The sequence below is a fragment of the Triturus cristatus genome, chromosome 3_1 (assembly GCF_964204655.1).
Source record: "Triturus cristatus chromosome 3_1, aTriCri1.1, whole genome shotgun sequence".
Classification (NCBI taxonomy): Eukaryota; Metazoa; Chordata; class Amphibia; order Caudata; family Salamandridae; genus Triturus; species Triturus cristatus.
Window position 1 is genome coordinate 228787497 of NC_140583.1, and position 25013 is coordinate 228812509.

Consider the following 25013-nt stretch of genomic DNA (forward strand, 5'->3'; position numbering starts at 1 on the left):
ACCACCCCCCCCCACATGTACCAGCGCAGCAGACGGCTATTGGCAGAATGTTGCTCAAAGCCATTGGTGAAGTCTCCTGCGAAATTGCACGCACGGAGAAGCGGCTCTCACTAACACCTCAACTGAGTCAACATTTCGCCTCTTCCTATTCTGCCATTGACAATTCAGGACTCGGCCATGGAATCCCCATTGATTGTTAGTTCCCCATAACAGACAACTCCTGATAGGGGTTCAAATGTAAGGGGTAAAGGGGTTAATATACAAGCTGTTAAGAAGAAGGTGAATAGCAAAAGGAAAGTTGGGCATAAAAAGGGCAGAGGTTGCCTGGCCACTAATATAGAATCTACAGTGGCTGAAGAAATAAGGGACCAAGCAATGGATATACAGGTTCCCCCGGGTTGGGTGTCAAACATTATTAGTGACCTGAAGCTACATTTTGAGCAATTGATTGATGCCCAGACAAAACAAATCTTGAGTAGGCTGGATAAAGTTGTTTCGCTAGTAAAGCTAAGGGGGGAGGGGAGGGGGGGGAGGAAAGTAATACGCTCTCATCTTCACTGACCAGCATTCCGGCCAGTGACACATTGGGCACAAAGTTATCATCTGCACAAAGGGACAAATCTAGTGAAGTTGAGTTATTGAAAAAAGAACTAGTCCTCCACTTTACTAGATAATCCTGTAGCAGGGCCCTCTAGTGGTAACATAAGAGGACCATCATTGCCCATTCCTAATCCTCCACCCACTGGTAGAACAAATACAGACCCCCCCCTCAGAACAAAACATCTGCTAACATCAGAGAAGTACCCCATACTAAATCAGGTAACAAGGGGTTATGCTTAAATTTACCCCTAGCCCCCTATGTTATCATCCTTACAGGGGTTCCAGAGTTAAAACTCGGCCAAATAGAGCTGCATGACGAGCTTAAAAATAAAGTCACGCATTGGCTGAATAAAAATAGGCCATTGCCAAGGGATGAACAGGGGGAAATTCTGCATGTAAGAAGGGCTAGGTGGATTGGGAACAGGGCAAAAAACAAAGCAGGCGATTGCGTGGTGATAAATTTTCGGGACCGCAGAACAGTAGAGTACATATTAAGTTGGGGCTCTGTAGTCGCTGGAAGCAGTATTAGTTCCTCACCCCTATGGTTTTTCTATGCCAATGAATAAAGTCCCCTGTCTAGGAACTGGGCAATCCAAGGCAGAGAGGAGTGTTATCAGAACAGCAAGGATATCTATGGCATAAAGTCATATGCTCCACCAAGGAATCAAGGTGGACTAGCCCTGTCAAATAGGTTTGACCCCTCATGTTTATGGAGGAGTGGGATTGACTGCAGGGGGTGGAAGGTCAAGTTGAGCAAACTGCCCAGGAGCTGACCTTTGATCAATCCCCCCTACAGTCAAAGACCAAGACCATTCTAAACAGAGTAAACCGGGTTTTAGTCATCTGGGTGGGGAGAGGTTTTCGGACAATATCATTGCAACTAAATGTATATTGGATAACTTAGTGGGGAGCCAAGTAGGCTCGCAGGAGAAAAAGGTTACCGAGTTGGAAGCACAGGTGTGCTCTCAATTACAACATGTACCAAGTTGCCCAAATTGAGTCTGTATCAAATAAAGCTAATATCGAAGTAACGGCTCCCTCTCCCAACACCCATACAGGCCCACTAGGAATGGAATGGCAAGAGGGGATTGAAATGGTTTCATGGAATATTGCGGGGTTAGCTTCAAAATTCCATAACCAGGAGTGGAGACAGTACGTTAGTAGATTCCGTGTAATTTGTTTACAGGAAACCTGGGTGGTGGACTATAATCCCTTTCATCTTGCTGGATAGAAGTGTTTTTTTGTGCCCGCACGGAAAATGGCTCTGGGAAGACCAATGGGAGGGCTAATTACATACGTGGACCTACAGTTAGAAGGAGTGTGGACTGACCTGAAATGGAACTCAGCTAATATACAAGCCATTGGGTTCGAAGTGAGGAAGATGAACATTGTTTTGATTAATGTATACAATGCCATTGTAGGGACTGGGAAGAGCTTAATAATACAAGATTTAGATAATTTACTGATCAAAGAGCTAGTGCAGAGGAAGACAGTAGTGGCCCCGTATGTGATCCTAGCGGGTGACCTAAACTGTCATCTGTGCTCCAATCTAAGATGGACGGAGGGTGCTTGGACCGGTTGCACAGTGAAAAAAGGCCCGCACTTCGAACATATCCCTGATGGGTCGGAGCTAGAGAGGGTTCCGAACAATCATGCACTTAGGCACACATTAGATCTGATGGGGCCCAAAGACGGTCATGAAGTCACCCCAATATTCAAGGGAAGAGGGTATTGCTCCATTATAGACTATATAGCAGTTTCTCTCCCTTTTTGGGACTGGATAAATAAGGCTGGCATCGAATGGAGCCTATTCAGTGACCACAATCCGTTAGTCTTGAGGATTAAGAACTGGGCCCCCTGTAACAATAAGAAAAGTGTTAAGGCAAACAGTACACTGAGGGCAATTGATCAAGGGAGAAGGCTCAGATGGGCCAAGGTGGATGGGGATGCCTTCTACAGATCCCTAATGGAGGACGGTAAAGAAATGATTGGGGTGTGTTTAGATCCATTATTGGAGGGACCTATGGTGGTCAAAGCCTTTGAGGCGATGGCACACCTCATAGATGGTCTACTAAAATCCCTGGTGAAAGGGTTAGTGAAATGCTCTCCTAGATGGTTCAATAGAGACTGCTCTACGGCTCATAATGAACTGAAAGAAAGCTTTAAAAAAGTACCTAGAGATAAGGTGCGCATTGCACAATGTAGGTCAGCATACAAAAAAGCAATTAAATTAAGGAAACTGGCACTTCAATCACAGACATGGGAAAATATACGGGAGGCTGCAGACAGAAGAGATCCTAGGGCATTCTGGAAAATAATAAATAACCCTTGTTTTCTGGATGCGGTTGCCCCGGAAATTGGTACAACCATTCTCCCGGAGCAATGGTTTGATCATTTCAAAGTACTGTATAACCATGCAAATTAGCAACCGAGGGGGCAATCTGCCCATGGACGACAAATGTTGAATTTACGGTGGATGAACTGGTAGCGGGGGGGATCAAGGGGCTGACGCAAAACAAAGCCCCAGGCCCAGACGGCATTCCTCCGGATCTCTACTTAAGTAAGGTTGATCTTTGGGCACCCATCCTCACAAGAGTAATAAACACGGCGGTCACCACAGGTATGCCAAGATCCTGGTCTGAAGCCATAATAGTTCCAATCTTTAAAAAGGGAAAAAAGGATGACCCTCTGTGTTACCGACCGATTTCTCTAATTGATGTAACAGCGAAAGTTTTGGGGAGAGTTGTCCTAAACCGCCTATTAGACTGGGCTGATGAACACCATATAATTACAGACTTGCAATACGGATTCAGAACAGGAAGGTCAACCACAGACCAGTGTCTGAACCTTTATTTATTAACAGCTAAATATACTATTGCAAGTAATCAGTCGGTATATATGGGGTTTATGGACCTCTCATCGGCTTTTGACCATGTCAACAGAGAAAAGCTTTGGAACCTGATGATTAAACTAGGGGTAGATGAGGGCCTAGTAGTTATCTTGAGAGCACTCCACTGGAACACCTCTGCTAAAGTGCGTTACAATTTGGAGGGTGATACCACAGTTCCCTTCCCTTGCACCAGCGGGGTGCGCCAGGGCTGTATCTTGGCCCCGTTCCTGTTCTCACTATACATAAATGGGTTAGAACAGGCACTATTTAAATTGAATGCAGATACCCCCAGAGTAGGTTCACGATCGGTACCGGTGTTGCTATATGCCGATGATGCGGTACTCTTAGCTCGAACGCCCAAAGGCCTCCAGACTTTGTTGGATGGGTTTGTCAGTTTTATGGCCAATTTAGATCTATCGGCTAACTTATCCAAGTCATACGTACTGTTGGCAGGTTATAAGCCATGTAAAAAGTTTTGTTATAGAATAGGTACACACATAATGGAACAGGTTAAAACCTTTTCCTACCTGGGTGTTTTATTTGATGGGCTTTTAAATTTTAAACTGAAGGGCGAAGTGTAAAAGTAGTGGCAGCAACAGGGGCCATAATGAATTATGGGCGCAGGTTGGGTAGGTGGTTGCCCGAACAGGTCATGCACCTTTATGGCTCAATTTGCTGTCCCAAAGTAACGTATGGGGCTGAAGTTTGGGGCTTTGTAAACACCCAACAAATTCAAATTGAGGAAAACAAATTTGAGGAAGGTCTTACAAATCCCACAAAGCACGTCAGCTTATATTACCCATGCTGAACTGGGAAGGGTGTGAAGAGAAAGAGAGAAAGAGAGAAAGAGAGAAAGAGAGAAAGAGAGAAAGAGAGAAAGAGAGAAAGAGAGAAAGAGAGAAAGAGAGAAAGAGAGAAAGAGAGAAAGAGAGAAAGAGAGAAAGAGAGAAAGAGAGAAAGAGAGAAAGAGAGAAAGAGAGAAAGAGAGAAAGAGAGAAAGAGAGAAAGAGAGAAAGAGAGAAAGAGAGAAAGAGAGAAAGAGAGAAAGAGAGAAAGAGAGAAAGAGAGAAAGAGAGAAAGAGAGAAAGAGAGAAAGAGAGAAAGAGAGAACCTGATTAAAGTTAGACCGCTTATGGCCTGGTTAAGAATTTTAATTAGAGATTGTATGGCCAGAGACAAGGGGATGTGTATTCCATGGTTGTTTTATGTAAAGAGTGCCCTGATGAGGCTAGATCGTAAGAACCTCTTTACTGAACCTACAAAAATTACCCCTGAGGATAAAACCAGTATCAATCTTTTTCTGGCAAAAGAGATTACGCGTAGAGCGGCCTCAGAAGAAAGTAAGCCCACAGTCTTTATCTATAGCACACTAAAGTCAGTAGAAGGCATGGAACCATATCTCGCCTTATTATATAAAGCACAAGACAGATTTTTTAATCACTCGTTTTAGGCTCAACCTTTCACATCATCTTTTGGCTGATCCGCCTGGTTTTACTGTTACGGTTGAGCAGAAGGGTACCTGCGGCTGCGACAATAGGTCTCCGCAGGATACCCTTCATTTTGTATTCTTTTGCCCTTTTTACTCAGTACCCAGACGCCGCTTTTTAGTAAGGTTCTTAAAACAAATTAAGTTTAGACATGCCAAAGTTGCTCTTTTATATCTACAAAGGGCCGAGAATCCACTGACACTGGCTTGTATTATGAATTTTATTAGAGTTGTAATAAGATTGAGACACTAGATAAAGGGTTACCTTGAATGCACGGATGTTAAATGTTCTCCCTAAGGTCAATGTAAAATGAAATGTATTGAGATTATGTTTTAACTGTTTATTGTAATTTTATGATATTTTTTAAATATTGAATAAAGGATTTTGAATTGAAATGACTAGAAATGGTGACACATGCAACGCCGGCCTCTAACAGCACCGATCGGCACCTCCACCAGGTTGGTTCAAGATTGAGGGCCACCTACCACACCAGGGACGTGTCCACCGACAGTGCACCGCTGGTGAACTGTGTGTACCGCAGTCAGCGCCTCGACCCACATGGGACTCACAGTGTTACGCATGAAGGCATCCGATATTCAAGAGAACGCAATCCTGTTTTTGATGGATACTGAGCAGCTCTGACTGCCCCTCAGGCCTTACTCCATGCTCTTCCACACTTCTGCACAGTCAAGGACTCATTCTGTGCTCACTCACAGTTCAGCAGAAGCAGGAACTCATTCTACCTTTACTCGTGCTTCAGCCGAACCAGGAAATAATTCTATTTTAATTCATGCTTCATCGGGACAGGAAACTCACTGTATGCTCACTCACGCTTCAGCAGGCCCAGTAACTTACTCTGCACTTAGTGGTACTTTTTTTATTAAGGAGAAATTCACACTTCTGCAGAATCAAGAAGCCACTCAGCACTTAGTAACACTTTTTAGTAACTCGCGCCCTACCTCTCCAGCTACGGATCTGTAGGCCGTTTCATTTTTCTCTCCAAGTGTGGCCCATGTCTTTCTCTACTAGCTCCTCTGCCTCGCTCTAGTCTCCCATCGCCCTTGCAATGCTGACCCTCTGTCTCATCCTGTAGTCCCTCGGTCCTCTTTGTTGCATCTGTAAAACCTCTGCCTTGTCCCTCTCTGCATTGCTCCCAGCTTGAATCTCATAGAGTTCGAGCTTTGATTTGTAGACGAAGTAATTTTAACTTTTCATATTAAATGGCCATGTACGAACATTCTGATCTTGCAAACAAACCCTCTGTCTCCCTGTGGTTCCTTTCTTATATAGGTCGTCTATGTTCCTCACCCTGTACCCTCTACTCCACGCACACCCCCGCTCCACCCGAGTCCCCTCACCTGTGCCATACGCCCCCTCACCAGCACATCTCATCTACTACACCCGTATTCCTGCTCCACCTGACCCCTCCACCCATACCTTCCCGCTCCTCAACCTGTGCCCTAGCCTCTACTCTGCCTCTGCTCCTAATTCATCTGTTCCCGCCAACCGGCACTCTCCTCTACTCCTGTACACTCCATCCCTCCAACCGCACAGCTCTCCCGGTGCACATCCGTACCCCCTTTTTATCTACATCACTTACACATACACAAGCCCTCTCCTGTGCGCTCCCTCCGGTCACTCACACTTTCTTCACGTCATTCTCTTTCTCCCTGGCGAGGACCCCCCCTCTCCCCCACGTGTACCTCCCTGCCTTCTGTCACTGCCCCGTTACAGTCTCCACATCGCTGGCTCCCCATCGCTTTACTTTCACTTATCTCGCCCTTTGTGCTGCAGTCTGTCCATCCGACCAACCATACGGATACAACTATCCATCCATCTTCCGTCCATCTGCCTGCCCGTCCTCTCTCATCTGTACCTTCTTCTGTCCATCCATCCATCTGCAACTCTCCACCCATCCATTTGTACATCAATCTGCCCGTCTGCCTTTCTCTCTTTCCATGGATTCATCCACCTGTCCATCCCTCCTACCATGCATACATATTTATTTTGCTCTGGCTAATCAGGACGGTGTATTCGAGGCTCGCGTTTGTATCTCCAAAATATGATTGTATTCACATTTTATAAATACTTATTTAATATAGCATAGCAAATAGCCACATGATTCTTATGAATAAAAGTTACTGTTTTCAGCAATCCATCAAAGGGTGTGCACATCACCCTTCTATAATACAGGTTTAAAAAGTTGACTTTCCACATTGAAAGCAAATCTTGCTGCAAGGTTTGCTCAAGCTTACGTCCTAATATTTCATAGGGCCTACTGGACATTACATTGTGCATAGGCTAGAATTTCACAGTTCCGCATGCTTGCATTGGCATGAGGAAAGAGGAGACATATGCAAGTTGTAAAATGTCCATACGTTAGTGGCTCCGCATCAAATATATATATGGCGATGTAGCACTGCAGCTCTAGGGAATAAAACATTATCTGATGGGATCACTGTACTAAGATATAGGCTCGTTTGTTTAATAACTTGTGTCCAGCCGCCTTAGTTTTACACTGGCTACTGATTACTTTTTTAAAAGCAGCTTGTTGTAATGCCTATTCACTTACTGGTTGTGATCTTGGCTGCATAGATAAGTTTTATTTTATATGATTGTGGGCGACTTTAATAACCAGCATTGGTATAGCCAATAGGTCTCACCTTATGAGAGTTTAACCATGCAACAGTTAATGTTGTTGCCCCAAGGATATTGTGCTGCATAACTAAATACTTATAAGGTCCCAAAAGAGAGACCTATTGGCTATGCCAATGCTAGTTATGATTATATCCAGTTCGTTCGATATTTAAGAGCTAGCGAGAATAATTGAATAACTATGCGTGATAATGAGCAAACGTTTAGGCACGCTAAACAAGTCAATTCAACCCATATGTTCCCCTGTCTAGTAGGATGCGAATAAAACCAAGATAGTTAAAAACTAAAACTGGATTTTTGTTGGTAAGCTTGAACTAGATAGAGATTGGATCCGCGAATCGTTGTCGCTTACTATCACACCCAAGACCAAAATCAAACGTGCTATTTTGGATTCTCCTTTAGCTACGGCGACTCACATATGCAGGCTTCATCAAATTAGTATATTACGCTGCAACAGAGAGCAAGCAGAGTCTATCGACAAAACAGTCATGTGCGCCCAAATTGTGCAAAGCGGTTAGAGATTGCAAATGCAGAGGTAATGAGGCAGGCGTAACGAAGGGACATTTGCTGCTGAGAAAAGGGGTCTCACAACGATGGAACACCCAAACAAAGAGAGGACATAGAATCCAAATGGGTAAGAATCGTCCAATGACTGGAACGATTGGCAAAGTAAGAGAGTGTACTAAATAACAGGAAAGGGATTCAAACACAGATCGATAAACAAACAAACTAGACTTGGGAAATGGACAGATTGCAAAAGCTGATAAAGCGGGCACAGGTAAAATGTAAAGAGCCCATCCCCTCATTCCAGTACTTACGATAGGACGCCTTGCGTGCATCATTTTGGTAAAAGGTTCTTCCGAAAACAAATATTAAAACAACAAAAACTTGATGGATCTAAGGTATCTAGATGGTGAGTGTTTAAATGGCGCGGCGCTTCCAGCCATTGGCCACTGCTTTGTACAATGCTTCGTTCTCATTGGATTGACCCCCGAGTCCTACGCTCCGTAGCGTAGGCATGGTGACGTATATTCAAAGATGGCGGCTCTAACACTTTTAACGTGTCGCGAGATAATACCGAGAATATCGACACGATGCACTCTTTCCAAACACTAGACTGCGCACAAAAATGAAGACTTCAGACTGGCGTACGTTTTTACACGAGGTTGGCAAATGTATTACGGACAGCTCTATCAGACATGCCAACCCTCCCGATTCAGGCGGGAGACTACCGATTTCAAGGCTAGTCTCCCGCCTCCCGATTCCTGCAAGCAAAAACCCGATTTTGTAACGTGGTCTTGTGTAACGTGCTAATTCTTCCAGCAAAAGTCAGAGTGGCGATGCTGGGGCTCTAGAAGGGGTGAAAAACCAACAAAGCCTAGTTAGCAAGTAAATGGTATTTTAAAGACCTGTGAAGTACTGGGGGGGGGAGGGGTAATATGTACTGCCAGCAAATTGCCAGGCCAGTGCACAACACTTGCATCACCTCTCTCTGCCTGCCATTGCGCTCCATTCTTCTGAAAGGTAAAAAAAAAAAGTTCATTTGCGCTTTCAAATGTCCGATCTTGCAGCAGCACACTTCCAAAGCCCATACATGACAGTAACCCGATTCAAGGCCCCATTCTCCCGATTTTTCTTTTTTTTAAATCTCCCACTTTGCTCTTCTGATTTCCATGTTGTAGTCAACTATCGTTCCATTCCGGTTGGCTGATTTTCAACAGGGAGGCTTGCGCGGTGTACCATTTAGGTGTTCAGTTTGGTGACACATGGCGTTTGTAATACTAGAACTGGTGAAATAAGTGCATACAAACCAACATTTATAGCAGGGTATTGGGAGATTTAAAATCAGCAGTTTCCCGGGGTCGCGTCCACATCCTGTGACTCTGGGCAAATCACTTAATCACCCAGTGCCTGAATATGTAATGTAAATACGGTGCTCATGTACAGCGCCCCAATACCTTCGGGTCTAGTTCGCGCTATATAAAGGATGCAAAAAAAAAAAAAAATAGGATGCCCACGTAGTTCGGCCTTAAATCAGTGTTAGGGGCAGGTATTGAAACATAGTGTTATCAAAAAGATAGTGTAAAGTCGTTGGAGCTTGGCCCACATAATTTGTAAATAAGAGACCGAGCAACTTAGATATAGTGCTTGGAACTGGCCACGAGCAGTGCACTCTGGCTCTTTTATTGGCAGGGTCACCTGACTAGTGACACCTGTGTTGGATGGGTGTGGGGTGGGTGTAAGAACTAGCCCTGGTGGGAGAGGCTGGTAAAACAGTAGACTGTGTCCAGCAGGACACCAAATTCTATGTCAGGACTGGAGGCTCCGATTATGTTTCTCATTTTCTTTACTGAAAATTCTCAGCAGGCAATCAGATAAAGTAAAACAAAATAAACACTACAATACCCATAAACACTCCTGGGTATCACATGACAAACTATAGAGTAGACTCCTATATAAGGAGCACAAGAGAATACCACATCCTCTTTCTTTGCTGCTCTGCAGCCAGTTAAGTTAATTACCTTTATTGTCTACTATTCTACTAATGTTTGCATCGTGCTTTATGGTTATACGCTTTGTGCGCTTACTTGATTTGTCTTGTGATCAGCCTTGTGTTATTTGCCGATGACTGTGCGCGCTGCGGCTGTGCGAGTTTCAGTTGTGTTTCTGATTTCGTTCCTTGGCGAGTTACGCTGCTAGCGCATTAGTTTCTTTCTTATTCCCGGTATTTAACGCGCGGATCATTTTCCTTATACGGCATTCCATCGGCCGTTTTTCTGTGTGCTCGGGGGTTTGTGGAGTGCTGATTGTCTCCTGGACTGGGCGCTATGTGCCAGCGTTTGTTTGTATGGAGTGGGAGAGACGGGGTGAGAACGCGTGTCGCTCCGACGCGCAGCTCTCTTTCTGGCTCAACAGGCAGGTCGTTCCGCGCATGCGCGGCAACCGTTGTTTCCCGATTTTGACCGCTATCGGGTTGTTGTGAGCGCGGAAGCAGCGCTTAACTTGGCTCAATACCCACCAGCCTGTGCCAGGTCCCCAGCGACGCTCAAGTCTTTCAAAGGGTGATTTGGGCAGTAAACTGACGCATAGGCATTGCCTAGAGTGGTGTTTCTAGGCAAGCCCTCCCTCCACATTCAAATATTATTGTTGCACACATTGGGTCTTGTGTCCTTGTGTGGCATTGTCTTGCCTGGGGTTCGCCACTCCCCTTATTATATCACTTGTCATTTCTCAGATATTTAACGTGCCTTTTGCAGCGCAGACAGTGCATATTGGCTCCAAATTTCCTCTTGTGGGTATACCTGTCACTTTTTTAGTGTCATCATGTCAGACTACTATTATGATGAGGAATATTTTGATGAGGGCCCCTCTGGGTCATTGGAGCATGAGCTGGTCGAAGCTCTTGATGTGGGAGTTCAGCACTCCGTTAATAAGGCCATGTTCTGGGCTATTGAACCCTTGAAGCGTCATTTGTGTAATTATGTCCTGCAGCAGGGATGGCTTCCGGGTTCTGCGTCCCGTTCTTCCTCTGGCAGGAAGGGTTCCAAGAATCCGCTTTCTTCAGATTTTGCGAGATTTGCGAAATCTTTGTCTTCTGATCACACTTATGGTTCTTCTGCCCAAGCAGCTCATTCTAGTTCATCTAGTTCATCTCAAAGGGTTGATGGTGCTACCTCCTCAGATACGGCTTTCGAACCGGAGGATTCTCCTCCTCCTACTAAGAAACAGCGCAATGAGCGTTTTGTTGATGCACCGTCCCATCCAACTTTACTTACCTTTGATCCCACGGCAATTGTTCACCCTAACTCCTCCTCTTGGCTTCCCTCTACTGAGGTTGCTGCTTATGTGCAGTCCCACATACGTCAGGCCTTTGATAAGGATATCAGAGCGCGTCTCCGCTCAGAATGCCCTTGACCGGATCTTGCTGACAAGGTGGCAGACACACCAGAGGTGGACCCCTCCATGCTCACTTAACTCAAAAAATACACAAAAGACCCTAAGAAAGGAATCGATCGAGCATGGAGGTCCTGTCAGGATAAATTGCTTGATTTGACAGGTCCCCTGACAAAAATTTTGGACTTTGGTTTTAAGGCTAAAGCCTCAGGGCACATAATAGATCCTGATGATCTGATCAGATGGGCTCAGCGAGCTATCTGTCAATTGGGCAATGCTAACTGTGCCATGTCCTGCGAACGCCGCCTCTCTATTCTATTGAAACTCGACCCAAAGTTAGCTGAGCTCTCTACCCCTGAATCGGGCCCTTTGGCTCAGGGTCTTCTTTTTGGTCAGCCTTTTCTAAAGGAACTGACAAAGTTTGTCGCTACTTTCAGTGGACTTGATAAGGCACAGGGTTCCCTCAAGCGGGCTTTTCGTCCGGTTTTTGGCCCGGCCGGATGACATCGTGGGCGATCGTTCGGCCGTGGCTTCAGGCAAAACGCCCAGCAGGGATATAACTCACAACGTGGAAGATATCAGGATTCCAAATCCTCCGTCTTCTTCTATCTCGCCCACAACAAATTCAGGAAAGGCCGTTATGGAGGCAGTCAAGGCGGTCAACAGGATGCTGCATCTGCAGGTGAGCCTGATTTCTTTTTCGGACGTGCGGTTGGGGGGCAGGATCTAGTATTTTCTCCACAATTGGCAAAAAATCTCGCAGGATGCGTGGATCCTGGACTCGGTACAGGGTTACAAAATAGAGTTTTATCATTCCCCCTCTCAAAATCTCCCTCCTCGCCCGATGCTTTTTTCCCATCAGGATCAGGTGTTCATTTCCACCATGATTGCGTCTCTGCTTCAAAAAGGGGCCATAGTGCGGACGTCTCGTCACCCCCAGGGTTTCGTCAGCAACATCTTCCTGGTACAGAAGAAGGGGGGTGGATCCAGGCTTGTTTTAAATCTCAAGGAGATCAATGGATGGGTTGTATATCGACACTTCAAGATGGAGGAGATCCATCTTCTTCTGGAAGGCGACTGGATGGTCCGCCTAGATCTGAAGGATGCGTATCTGTCGGTGCCCATTTTCAAACCTCATCGTCGTTTTCTTCAGTTCCAGTGGCAGGGAACTTGGTACGAGTACAGAGTCCTTCCTTTCGGCCTCTCGTCAGCACCTTGGTGCTTCACGAAACTTCTGAGGCCTGTGGTTGAACTTCTTCGGGCCTGGGGCGTTCGCCTCATAATTTACCTGGACGACATTCTCATCATGGGTCAATGTCCTCGTCTAGTGATGCAACAGCTTGCTTGGACCAAAGATCTTTTGCAGACTCTGGGTTTCCTGGTCAATCCACAGAAGTCTGTGTTGGTTCTGTCTCAGTCTGTCGAGTTCCTGGGTTTTTTGATCAACTCCCTCACTTGTCAACTCCTCTTGCCCAATCAGAAAATCAGATCTATCAAGAGAGAGTTGAGATTGATTTTGCACAAGCAGATTGTGTCCTTGAGGTCTGTAGCCCGGATCATCGGCTTGTTAGCTTCCTCTATTAAGGCGATATTCCTGGGTCCCCTTCATTACCGGGCTCTTCAACGACTCAAAATACATCATCTCCAGAAAGGCCTCAAGTATTCAGATCAGATTCCTCTCACGGAAGAGGAGAGGTGGGAGATGTTGTAATGGCTAGAGCATATGGAGTCGTGGAACGGTTGAGCCCTCTTCGGCACCACTCCGGAGGTGGTGATCGAATCCGATGCCAGTCGGTGGGGTTGGGGAGCCCGTTGCGGTCCAGTGTCCACGGGCGGCTGTTGGTCTCCAGAGGAATTGAATCTCCATATCAGTTGCCTGGAACTTCTGGCGGGTTCCTTTGCGATTCGCTGCCTCTCGCCCCGTCAGACAAATTGTTGCATTCTTCTCCGCATGGACAACGTGTCAGCGGTTCGTTATGTGAACAAATTGGGCGGGACGCGGTCACGACTTCTAGCGGAGATTGCCAAGGATTTTTGGCACTTTTGCCTCCAAAACAAACTTTGTAGTCGAGGTATATCTTCCGGGGTGCAACAACCAGATTGCCGATTGGCATTCCCGCCATCTCCGGGATTTCAGCGATTGGAGGCTTCACCTTCGAGTGTTCCGGTTGTTGAACCAGACATGGGGTCCTTGTCAGACGAATCTGTTTGCCTCCCGGCTCAACAAGCAGGTTCCAGTGTTTTTCAGCTGGCGTCCGGAGGCTCTGGCCACGGATGCTTTTCTTCAGGTATGGCCTCCTACTCTTTGTTATGCGTTTCCTCCGTTTTTAATGATCCCCAGGGTCCTGGCCCAGTCCAAGTGTTATCAATCGGAGTTGATTCTGATCACTCCTCTTTGGAGGGCTCAAGAGGGTTCCCAGTACTTCTGAAAATGTTGTGTGCAGTACCGATTCTTCTACCCCAACGGTGGAATCTGTTACTAGATCCTCTCAAATCTCCGCATCCATTGATAGCCTCAGGTCAACTCCTGCTGGTTGCTTGGCGAATTTCGGGGATCGCTGGACAATCCCGGGCCTTTCGCGAGATGCTACCAGATTTATTAGTGCGGCTTGGTCGCCCAACACACGCAAGCGTTATGCTGCAGCCTGGAAACGATTGTGTGATTGGTGCTCTCAACATGAGGTGGATCCCGCTACAGCGGATGTCTCCTTGGTAGTGAACTTTCTTGCGTCCATTGCTGCTTCAGGTCTTGCCTATCGCACTGTCAATAATTCTCAGTCAGCCATCTCGGCTGGTCACGTGGCGATTGAAGGCAAACCAATTGGTGAACATCCTTTGGTATGTAAATTACTCAGGGGTTTCCGGCTGTTAAAACCACCTCGTCCTAAGTATTCTGAGCTATGGGATGTTACCACTGTCTTACGTTTCTTGGAGGCCTGGCCTGCTAATCAGTTTCTGTCCCGTAAACAACTTTCTGCCAAGCTGGCTATGTTTCTTTGTTTAGTGTCTTGCAAGCGGGTTTCGGATATACGCACGCTAGATCTAGCGGGTCGTAGATTTTCTCCAGAGGGTGTTACCTTTCTGGTCACCAGACGCACTAAATGTAACACCACTTCTATCTCTTATCCTGTGTTTCCTGATAATCCTAAACTATGTGTGGTACAATGTATCCAAGATTATGAGGTAAGTACTGCAGACTTTCGACAGGATATGGGAGGTCAATTGTTGATTGCTCTGCAGAAACCTTTTCGACCAGTGACCCCAGCTACATTAGCAAGATGGATACGCTGGCTCATGGGCAAAGCTGGAATTGATGTTTCAAGATTTGGTGCTCATTCTGCTTGTGGAGCTATGGCATCTAAAGCCTTTTCTGTAGGAGTCAGTTTGTTGGACAACATGAATGCCGCTGACTGGTCCTCTAACTCTACGTTTAAATTCTTTTTATTATAAACCTATTGTTAATGTTGCATCTGTGGTGGCGGCACAGCTTTGAACAAGCATAATCGGAGCCTCCGGTCCTGACATAGAATTTAAAATTTGCAAACATACGTGACAAGAATTTTCAATTCTATTAAGGACACGGAGGTGAGGATTATCCCACCCATAATTCTGTATTGTGATTTCTGATTTGCATTGTATATATATTGCACTGTATATATCTTCTGTTTTTTTGCCCTTCGCTTTCTGCTATAAGTCACTCTTGCAGTGAGTGTGGTATTACGGCTTTATCTTTACATTTTAGGTTCTGATATCAAATGAAGTTTGCTGATTCTCACTTTTGGAGTAGTCTTCATGGTCTCTACAGGATGGATCTGTTCCGTTGCAGTTAGCTTCCAGTCTACTGTTTGCTGCTGTTAGTCTGCGGATTTCATTCTGGATTCCTTGTTCTTCTTTCAGGATGGTTCACAGATGACAACTTTGTTTCTTGGACTTAACTGTTTATTTTTCACACAAAAAAAGAGGATGTGGTATTCTCTTGTGCTCCTTATATAGGGGTCTACTCTATGATTGTCATGTGATACCCAGGAGTGTTTATGGGTATTGTAGTGTATATTTTGTTTACTTTATCTGATTGGCTGCTGAGAATTTTTAGTAGAGAAAATGAGAAGCATAATCCTCGCCTCCGTGTCCTTAATAGAATTGAAAATTCTTGTCACGTATGTTCGCAAATTTTGAATTCCTCCCAATTTTTTTTTTAAACACATTTTATTTGTCAAGTTGCACATATATTGCAGGGCTCTGTACTCCAGAGACAAGTGCACAATCAAACCATACAAAAATAATGACTTGGAATTTTTTTCCAATGGGTATGAAAAAAACATAAATAACAATATAAAGATTGCGCCAACTCCCTCCCACCCCAACCCCAACCCCCCACCCCCGATCGCACTAAGTCCTCATAGTCTTGATCGAAGCTTGTAAATAAAGCAGGGGAGCCACCCCTCTGGGCACCCCCCAACACAGCACCTCCACTCTCCGAATATGGAAGTATGAATTATCCCAGAGGGTGGGCCTCTATGGCTGATGCCGGTTCCAACAGCAGGACCCGATAATCCGCCCATTGTTTCCAAATCTTGTAGTGTTTGTGCAGGCACCCCCTAGCAACAAAGATAGGTTGCTCCAGCCCCATGCAGAAGTCCAGGCCATTTTACCATGCAGCCACCGAGGGGGCCCTCAGCACCTTCCATACCTTGGCTATGTCCCTTTTTGATAGTGTAAAGCCCAATTGCATTATGTGCCGCTTGTAAATATTGCCTCCTATCACCACCCCCTTTTGTACCGCTTTGTTCGCCATAAGTTAGCAGGGTATGCTCAGACGTGAGTCCCTTGCTCACTTTGCCACTGGATTCAAGCAAGCCTGGCTGAAGACGGCTGAAATGCCAGAAACCGGTCCTAGGAAGCTTGTTTCTGGTCCAGGGAAGGCATGGCTTGGCAGTTCGGGCTGGACTGTTCCCATGAGGCACAGGGTCAGACTGATTTGCATATGGCCATGTCTGAACTGGGGTGGCAGAGTGGGCTAAAGAACGGTGATGGATCAAACCCGGATCTGTTGACTGGGTGTGAGTGTTTGATTGGTTCTGATGCCCCGTCCATCACCACCCCCTTTTGTACCTCCTATCACCTCCATAACATGGAGCAGAGCCAGTCGCAGTGTGCGGGGTAGCTCCTACCCCAGGACTTCCGAGAGACAGGTAACTACCCCCCTCCAGAACCGGTCTAGGGAAAGACAATGCCATACTGTATGAATAAATGTACCCTCCTCCCGGCAGCATCAAAGACACATAGGAGAAGCTATCAGCTCCGCCTTCCACAGGCGCACTCGTGTAAAATAAACCCTGTGTAGATTCTTGGACTGGACGAGGCAAAGGTGTACTGCTATGGCCGCGAAGCAGCTAGGGCCTCGGTCCAATCCTCCTCCTCTAGCGGACCCACATCGCCCTCACAGTCTCCCCGGAGTTTCTGTAGCGTGGGGTAGCAATGGGTAACCAGGGATTGATAGATCCGGGAAATTTTACGGTCTTTAAGGTCCCCCATAAAATCTTTTGCCTCCAGCGGGCTAAATTCCCGCAGTGACTCCAGGCCCTCTAGGCTAGGGGACAGAGTGTGCCTAAATTGAAGGTATTGATAGAACTGGGACTGTGGCATAAGAAATTCTTTCTGGATGTCCTGAAAGGATTTGAGCGTCAACCCCTCATAACGTCACCCAGGACTGAGATGCCTATGTTATCCCACCCCTGGAAGCCCTGTAGGGCCACCAGCTGAGTTAAGCGCCCATTATTCCAAAGGGGGTCTCCCGAGTCAGCGTGTTCCATCACCCCATCCGTCGCAGCGCCTGCCTCCAGATCTGGAATACTACCCTTGTAGCCGACGGCAGTGAGCCCCGCAGAGGTGCCGAATAGAGAATTGTGTGCAGCGAGTGGTGTCCCATGAGTTGCCGCTCAACCGCGTATGCTGGGTCTTCCCTATTACCGTACCACCACTCATTGAGGACCAGCAAATGCGAGGCTTGATAGTACGAGTGAATGTAGGAGGACGCTAGCCCCCCACAATAAGTGGACAAGAAGCATGTTCTTAGGGCCACCTGCACCCTTCCCCCTCCCATAAAAACTGCCCAAGCGCTGAATTCACCTATCGGAACCATCGGGGCGGGATCTGATAAGGGTGCTTTTGTAGTTGATAGAGGAGCCGGGGTAGTGCCACCATCTTAAATATAGCTGATCTGCCATATATCGACAGTGGCATGCGAGACCTTGCCTTGAGGTCTTCGCGTATTCGTTCCCACACCGGAACCAGGTCCCGCCCCCAGGAGACCGCGGGCACGTCTGACAGGAGCACGCCTAGGTATTTCAGCCCCCCCACCACAAGCTGGATGGAAGAGATCCACGCGCCAACGCCTGTTCGATCCCCCAGAATCCATAACATGGACTTAAGGGGATTCATATATAGTCCAGATGTCTCTCCAAAAATCTGCTTAATACGCAGTAGCCGCGGCCCCGTCTTGTCTACGGCAGTGAGAAAGAAAAGGACGTCGTCCTCATAAAGTGCGATCCTATCCGACAGTCCCGTAGCCCATTCAAATCCCCTATCTGTGCATCGATACGCACCCATGCAGCCAATGGCTCCATAGCCAGAGCAAATAAATAAGGGGACGGGGACAGCCCTGCCATGTACCCCGCCTGATAGAGAAAGTGGATGAAGTCGCACCGGCCACCTGTACCGACGCTGTCAGATCAGTGTATAGGAGTGTTGGATAGGAAAAGACACGCGGTCCACGGTTGAGTCTTCGCAGCAATGCGAATAAATACACCCAGCTCAGGGAGTCAAACGCCCTGTCCATATCGGCCAATAAGAGCGCCGCCGGTTCCCCCAACTGTCGGATAGCCGCCACCGCCACATGCGCCTGCCTAATATTGTGCCTGGTCGCCACCACTGGGGCATAAACCCAGCCTGGTCAGGATGGACAAGGGTGGTTATGTGGGGCAAAAGGCGATTAGCCAAAGCCTTGGCCAGAATTTTTGCCTCAACATTCAAGAGGGAAATGGGACGATACGAAGCATGCTGCTCCGGGGGCCTGCCCGGCTTATGGAACACCACCACCTCCGCATGTCTCCAGTCCGGAGGGAGTGAGCCCTGCTCTCTAGCCTCCTTCACCACAGATCGGTATTGGGGGGCCAATTGCAAGAAATAATGCTAAATGAATTCACTAGGGAACCCATTGGGCCCTGGCGCCTTCCCGGGATTAAGTTCCCCCAAGGCCGTGCTTAACTCTTCATCTGTCAGGGGCAGGTCCAAATGGTCCCATACCTCATCTGAGAGAGCTGTGGGCGGAAGATCAGTTATGAATTTATCTATGGTGGCGGCCTGTAAGCATTCCTTGGGGCATACAGGTCCGCATATGATGTGGCGAAGCTTTCCGCAAAGGCCAGAAGATCTGTAAGCGGGTCACCCGCCGGGCCCAAGACGCCCGGTAGGGTTGTCCCCTGACATAATCGATGCAGCCTCTTGCTGGATTTGTCCCCCCACTGATACAACCTGCTACGCGGTGCCAGCCAGGCTTGGCGGGCCTCATCCATCAGGAGGGTGGCATAGTTCTGTTGTGCCATCAATAGTTGTCTCCTAATCTGGCCGCCTCCTGCCTCCCGACTCCTGCGTTCAAGTGCCTCCATGTCCGCCTCCACCTGCAGCAGCTCCTCCCTACGCGCCGCCGTGCACCAGGAAATGTCTGCCCCCCTCAGTGTGGGTTTCAGTGCCTCCCATAATACCTCGGCCCTAGGGACTGACGCCACATTGGCCGTCAGGTATTGATCAATAGCCTCACTCATATGTTCCTTGTAGTAGTTTTGCAGATGCCATACTGAAAGGCGCCATCTGAATGGTTGTTTCATGCGCCCTATATGGAGCGTGAGGGCTATTGGGAAGTGATCTGACAGGCCCCGTGGAAGAATCTCCGCCGACACCACCCTGCCAGCCGCTACTCGGGGAACAAAGAGATAATCAATTCTAGAGTATGAATCGTGGACTGCCGACAGGTAGGTGGATTCCCGATCATCTCTGTGGAGGCACCGCCATACATTAACCCAGTCCAGCCCTGTCACTAAAGAGTACAATCTCGTGGGGCGACCACCCTCTGGACCGCCCACAGCCCTCTATCGATCCCGGGGCCATGTCCATGACATCATTCCAGTCGCCGCCAACTACGGATAGGGCATCTGGCATGTCCCCCCAGAGTCTTGAGCCGCTCCACCAGATTCCATTGTAACGGGGGGGGAAGCATAGACACTACCCAGCACCAGAGGATCCTCCCTGATCTTACCCCGGAGGAATAAATAGCGCCCCTGTGTGTCCGTCCACTGTTTGATATGTGTATGGAGACCCTGCGGTGAATCAAAATCGCCACCACCGTGATCCCCTAGTAAAGCCGGAGTGGAATACCTGTTGAAACCCATAGCGCTGAAAGCAGAGGGCCTTCGTGCCCATGAGGTGTGTTTCCTGTAACATAAGGATATGCTTAGCCTGCTGGAGAATAACCCCACATTTAATCTTGTCCATGGCACCACGCACATTCCAACTAATGATGCGGCGAGTACCTGGGTCATCTGCCCTCTAGTGGGTATGCTGGCCATCTGGGACTATATCTGAAACAATAAAAAGGAGGAGGACTTTTCGGTGCATGTGTGACGAGCAACGGACAATAAGTGAAAGTGCGATCTGTAAACCTAAACAACCCCCACCCAACAAACCTACCCACCCTATACCTCAAAAACACTGAAACATCTGTCACGGCGGGACTGACCCCCAACCACCAACGGGGGGATGCAAGCTATCCCGACCAATGGATCCCCAACTCACAGCCCATGTCTCCTGGGCACATCCCCCGCCAGCAAGAGCCTGGCAGAGGTCTCGGCCCATGTCAGAGTCTCTCCAATCAGAATGTAGTAATCTAGGACCCTGCAGTCCCTCGTGGGCCCATTAATCAGTCTGCCAATGTCTGCCGTCCAGAGGTTGAACCCCTCCGGGAGGAAGCACCACATGACTGAGAGCGGCGCCGGGACCGCGACCGTCTGGTGCCCTTCTTCTGCCACCGGGGTCCCTTCCTGGCCGCCACGCCCGGTGAGGAGTCGGATTCCCCCCCAGGCAGAGTGTGTGCTCGCACTCGTACTGTCTCATCAGTCCATTTCAAAACCTCCTCCGGCGAGCCAAAGAAGTGAGTGCGGGAGCGATATACAACTCGTAATCGGGCAGGAAACAGGAGAGCATATGGGAGCTTGAAGTCTCTCAGACGGGCCTTCGCTGCCATAAACGATTGCCGCTGTTGCTGCACCAGCCGTGTGTAATCAGGGAAAATGAGGATGTGTACATTGTCATAGAGCAGAGGCTCTTTGATCGGGCCTGTTTCAATATCACATCGCGATCAATGTAGTTCAATAGCTTTGCTATAACTGGCCGGGGGCGAGCCCCAGGCAAGGGCTTCTGCATGAGTGCCCTATGAGCCCGCTCCACCACAAAACAACGGGACAAGGCCTCCAGAGGGAGCCAACTCTTTAGCCACTGCGTGATGAAGCGTTCCATGTTGCCCCCCTCGCATCCCTCCGGAAACCCAACAAAGCGAAGATTACGGCGCCGGGGCCGTCCCTCGGCATCCTCCACTCGCAGCGCAAGCCCCTTCTGGGCAGACTCCATGTCGGCCATCTTTTCTTCAGCGTGGCAACATCGTCTTCCACTCCGGAGATGCGGGTCTCAGCCTCAGTAGTGTGTGACACCGCGTTGCACAAATCCTGCTGCAGGAGCATGACATCGGAGCCAACTGCCCCGATTTTAGCCTCTAACATGTCTCTGGATTGGGTGATAGTGGCCCTGAGCGCCACGTTATCCGGCATAGCCCCTTGCTGTTCTCCGAACGCCCCAGCTGCTGCCCCTGGACCAGTAAACTTGTCGATGGGGCCTTGCTTGGACGGGCCACTGCCACCCTTGTCCCTCGTCATGACCGTCTTCAGGGCTCCCCACGCAGGCCCAGAGAGAACAGGGGATGGGGCAAGAAAAAGGAACCCCCAACAGCGGCCTCCCGTGGCCCGACATGGCTGCCGAACAGGAGCGTGTGTGGAGCTGCCCCAAAACTAAGGCAAACGAGCAGAACCAGAGGCCCACGCAGCGTCTGACCCGGCCCGGGGCCCCCAGCGGCGCTGGCGTGTCCCGATCGACCGCCGATGCGAAGATGCCCCGAAACTAATGTGGAGGGCACTCAATTGTTGGCTTCTACTCGGGCCTCCTGTGTCCCTGCAGCTGGCCCTGACCATGCACCTCCAGGCTCCTCACCCCCACTGGCGTGCATAGATCACCGCCAGCAACAAAGTCACATAAGGCCCTCATGCGATCCGACTTACCGCCGAGGTGGGTGCCCCTTGCAGCTGGGGGGGGGGGGGGGGGGGACAAGAGAGTCTGCGCCTGTAGGAGCCCCAGGGACCCAGCGGCGGCCGTGTCGGCCCTCCACCGCCTTCCCATTTATGTCCCCCGCGGCTTGATGGCGCTGCCTAACTCCCACTGCTACACGGGCCGAGGGCAGCAGGGGGGAGAAATCAAGGATGCCAGTCCGGACTCCGCAAGGCCCGAGGGCCGCACACTCTCCAGGCCTCCACCGCTGATTAAAGGGGCCTCCGGTTGCAAAGAGGGTGCATATGCCCCGTGAGGCCAGGAGACCGTCGGCCCACTCCCAATGCAGAGTGCGGCCCAGGGCCTGCCGCCCGACGCCCCCAGGTGGCGCTCCTCACCTCCGCCGTGCCGCCCAGCCGTCCTTCGCATCGATTTGCGCCACGCAGTGATGGCGGACTCCCCTCCAGCTGCTCCTGTCCGCCAGGCCAGTCCCAGGGCGCACCTCTTCTCAGCAGCAATGCCGCACCCAGGTGGCCGCACTCTCCCCTCCTGCAGATCCGGGCAACCTTCAGCGCGATATCCCAGTCTCGTGTTGGACCGCTAGGCCACTCCCTCAGAGGACCCCGTCACGGCCGTGGCTCCACTCCACTGCCATGAGCTTCCGCGGATACCGTAAAACTGCTCGGGACGGTGACACCAATGTCGCGGGGCTGCAGGTTCTCAGCGGAGATCAAATTGGCATCGGAGGATCAGGATAATTGAAGGATGAGTTACGGGCTGGACGGATCTCGCTCACCACTCGTCCGCCATGCTGGCTTGCCAAGCCACGCCCCCCAAGTATCCGCACAAAATTTTAATAAAACAAAATACTAAAGTCCAACTTGTGGGAATGAATGAAAAACAACTAAAACAAATTAAGTCTCACGACTTCAAGAGGCAGTCCACAGGACAGCGGTGGACAGGTGCAGCTGGGAGCACCCGGGCATCTTTGCACGCATCCGTAATTTAACCAGGTACCTTTGTACATGAACATGGTGCCAATGAAGTGCAGACCATTCGGCATCACGCTAGTTGTGTGACTGTTCACCCATGTGATGTGGATCAGTCTAGCATGCTCGCACTGTGATGCAGTTGGTAATTAACAGTTCAAACTTGGTGCATCAGGAGCAACAGTGGAGTCTATTGTGAATGCTTAACAATAGTGTTGCTTGATCCACTGAAGACCGTCTTGGTGTGCTGTGACCTATTGAAATCTCTTTTACACGGTCTGGCTACCTCCTGAAATCCAGTGGTGGGGCTTAGTCAAGTCAATCTCTCACGCTTGGGGGAGGCCCCTTAGTTGAGTTGTTACAGGACTGCCTGTGGGCTGCACTGGGGCTGCATACGTGTCTTCATCTAGACACTCGCAAGACCACCTTGGAGCCACTACCTAGTCACTCGTGCAATGTCAGGGGTAAATGTGTCCTGATCAGAACATGCTCTCACTACCGGGATCCGGATACAAGCCAGTTGAGAATGTGGTCACTAGTTCTTCAGATCGTCTCAGGTGCTTCTTGTAATGTAGTATGGCAATGGTGCAGGACTCCAGTCTTGTTACTTGATGCTCCAGGGATGGAGGTGATTCACATGGCAACTGATGAAGTGGTTGCCATTAGACAAAAGTGGCAATGACTTATATGGGGGAAGGGTGACTGGAGGGACTTTGCAATCATGTAGCTTTTTGTACATTTGGTGCAGCTCTTCTTCTTTGGCATGTGCGCTTACAAGCAGGAATCCTGTTTGCTCCAAGCAGCCAGTGACAGGTGGCTGGACGGTCACACTGTGAAGCGTCGTGCAGATACACAGTTTGCGCATGCAAGCGGCTTATGTTCGGTACTCCCGCTGAGCTATCTCCCATGATGTCACAGCACCCCAGTGGCTGGCTTGTGCTTGTAGGTGCACTCAGATCCTTGTTATTGTCTCCTTGTTATTTTCCGTTCTTCAGTGTGACAGGATTGTCACACTCCTTTCACTCCACTTCTTCGCAATGTGGCAACATGCCACACTCTTCTCTTCTTACTTGCTGTGAGAAGTGGCGACAGACCATGTATGGCATATCTTCTCCGCACATGCTACGAAAGTGGTGACAGGCCACATGTTATCAGCTCTTTTTACTGGGACCTCTTGGCAGCTCCCTCGTGTCCGTTGGACTGCGCATCTGATCCCTTCACGTGCAGGTCCAGTTCTGTCTGTAGGACTGGGTGTGTTCTCAGGTGCATCAGCCATTTTGTGGACAGCAGCATTTCATGGACTGCAGTGGAGGTAGATGTGCTTTGATGGATCCGGTCTGCAGCTTCTTCCATACCTTTCTATTCCTCAACAAGGTATTCCGTGTGTGACTCAGGTTCGCTGTGGTATACAAGAGTCTCCTTTTTGCGGTGGTTGCAGCTTGCCACCAGGGGACGTGCAACTCTCCTCTGGCCAGTAATGGGCCGATGTGTTACACAGACTTAAAGCACTGTTGGGAACACTCCCTGAATAGTCTCTGGCCCACTATGTGGCGGTGGTGTTGCAGTTGAGATGTAGATGCTCTCTTTCCTGCCTTCAGGCCACGCTAGATCGTTACTCCCTTCCTTTCTCTGGGGGAGCTCTGGTGGTCCTGTGATGATGTTGTGGGAGATCTCCACCTGCCATTCTGGCTTTTCTTAAGGCTGGTATATCAATGTACGATGTAAGTCTCTCAAGACTGCTGTGGAAAACACGGCCTCTTCAGATGGTCACAAGGGGGACGTGCAGTGCTCTGACTCTGCTGGTCTTGGTGTTCCTTGGCAGAAGCAGTCTCCGCTGGTGCAGGGGAGCTAGGGAGATGTTCATGCAAGTATTTGGGCTGCTGCTAGGTGACAATGCAGACACGCTTCACTGATGTTCAGCCTCACTGGTTCCGCAGGCCATCCCTTCATTGGATATTCAGGTGCAGGGTGTGGGAAGGCAAGTGTCACCACTAATGGCCACTAGGTGGCACTGCAGGCCATAATTTCCTTTTTCCAGAGTAGTGCAGCTTATCTTCTCACACTCACTCCGTCTGGGCCACTTAGACTGCGTTCGGCACACTAAACCCGGGGTGCTGTGTAGTGACCAGC

The 25013-nt window shown here is 49.0% G+C and overlaps 1 protein-coding gene across 1 annotated transcript in view; it reads right to left on the reverse strand.

Moving 5' to 3' along the window:
• Positions 1-8610, reverse strand: part of CCNB2 (cyclin B2) — a 64387-nt gene extending 55777 nt beyond the window's left edge. The window contains exon 1 of the mRNA XM_085643739.1: positions 8451-8610. Within this exon, the coding sequence (XP_085499865.1) occupies positions 8451-8474 (24 nt within the window). The 5' untranslated portion in view covers positions 8475-8610. The remainder of the gene's footprint in view (positions 1-8450) is intronic.
• Positions 8611-25013: the final 16403 nt, after the last annotated feature.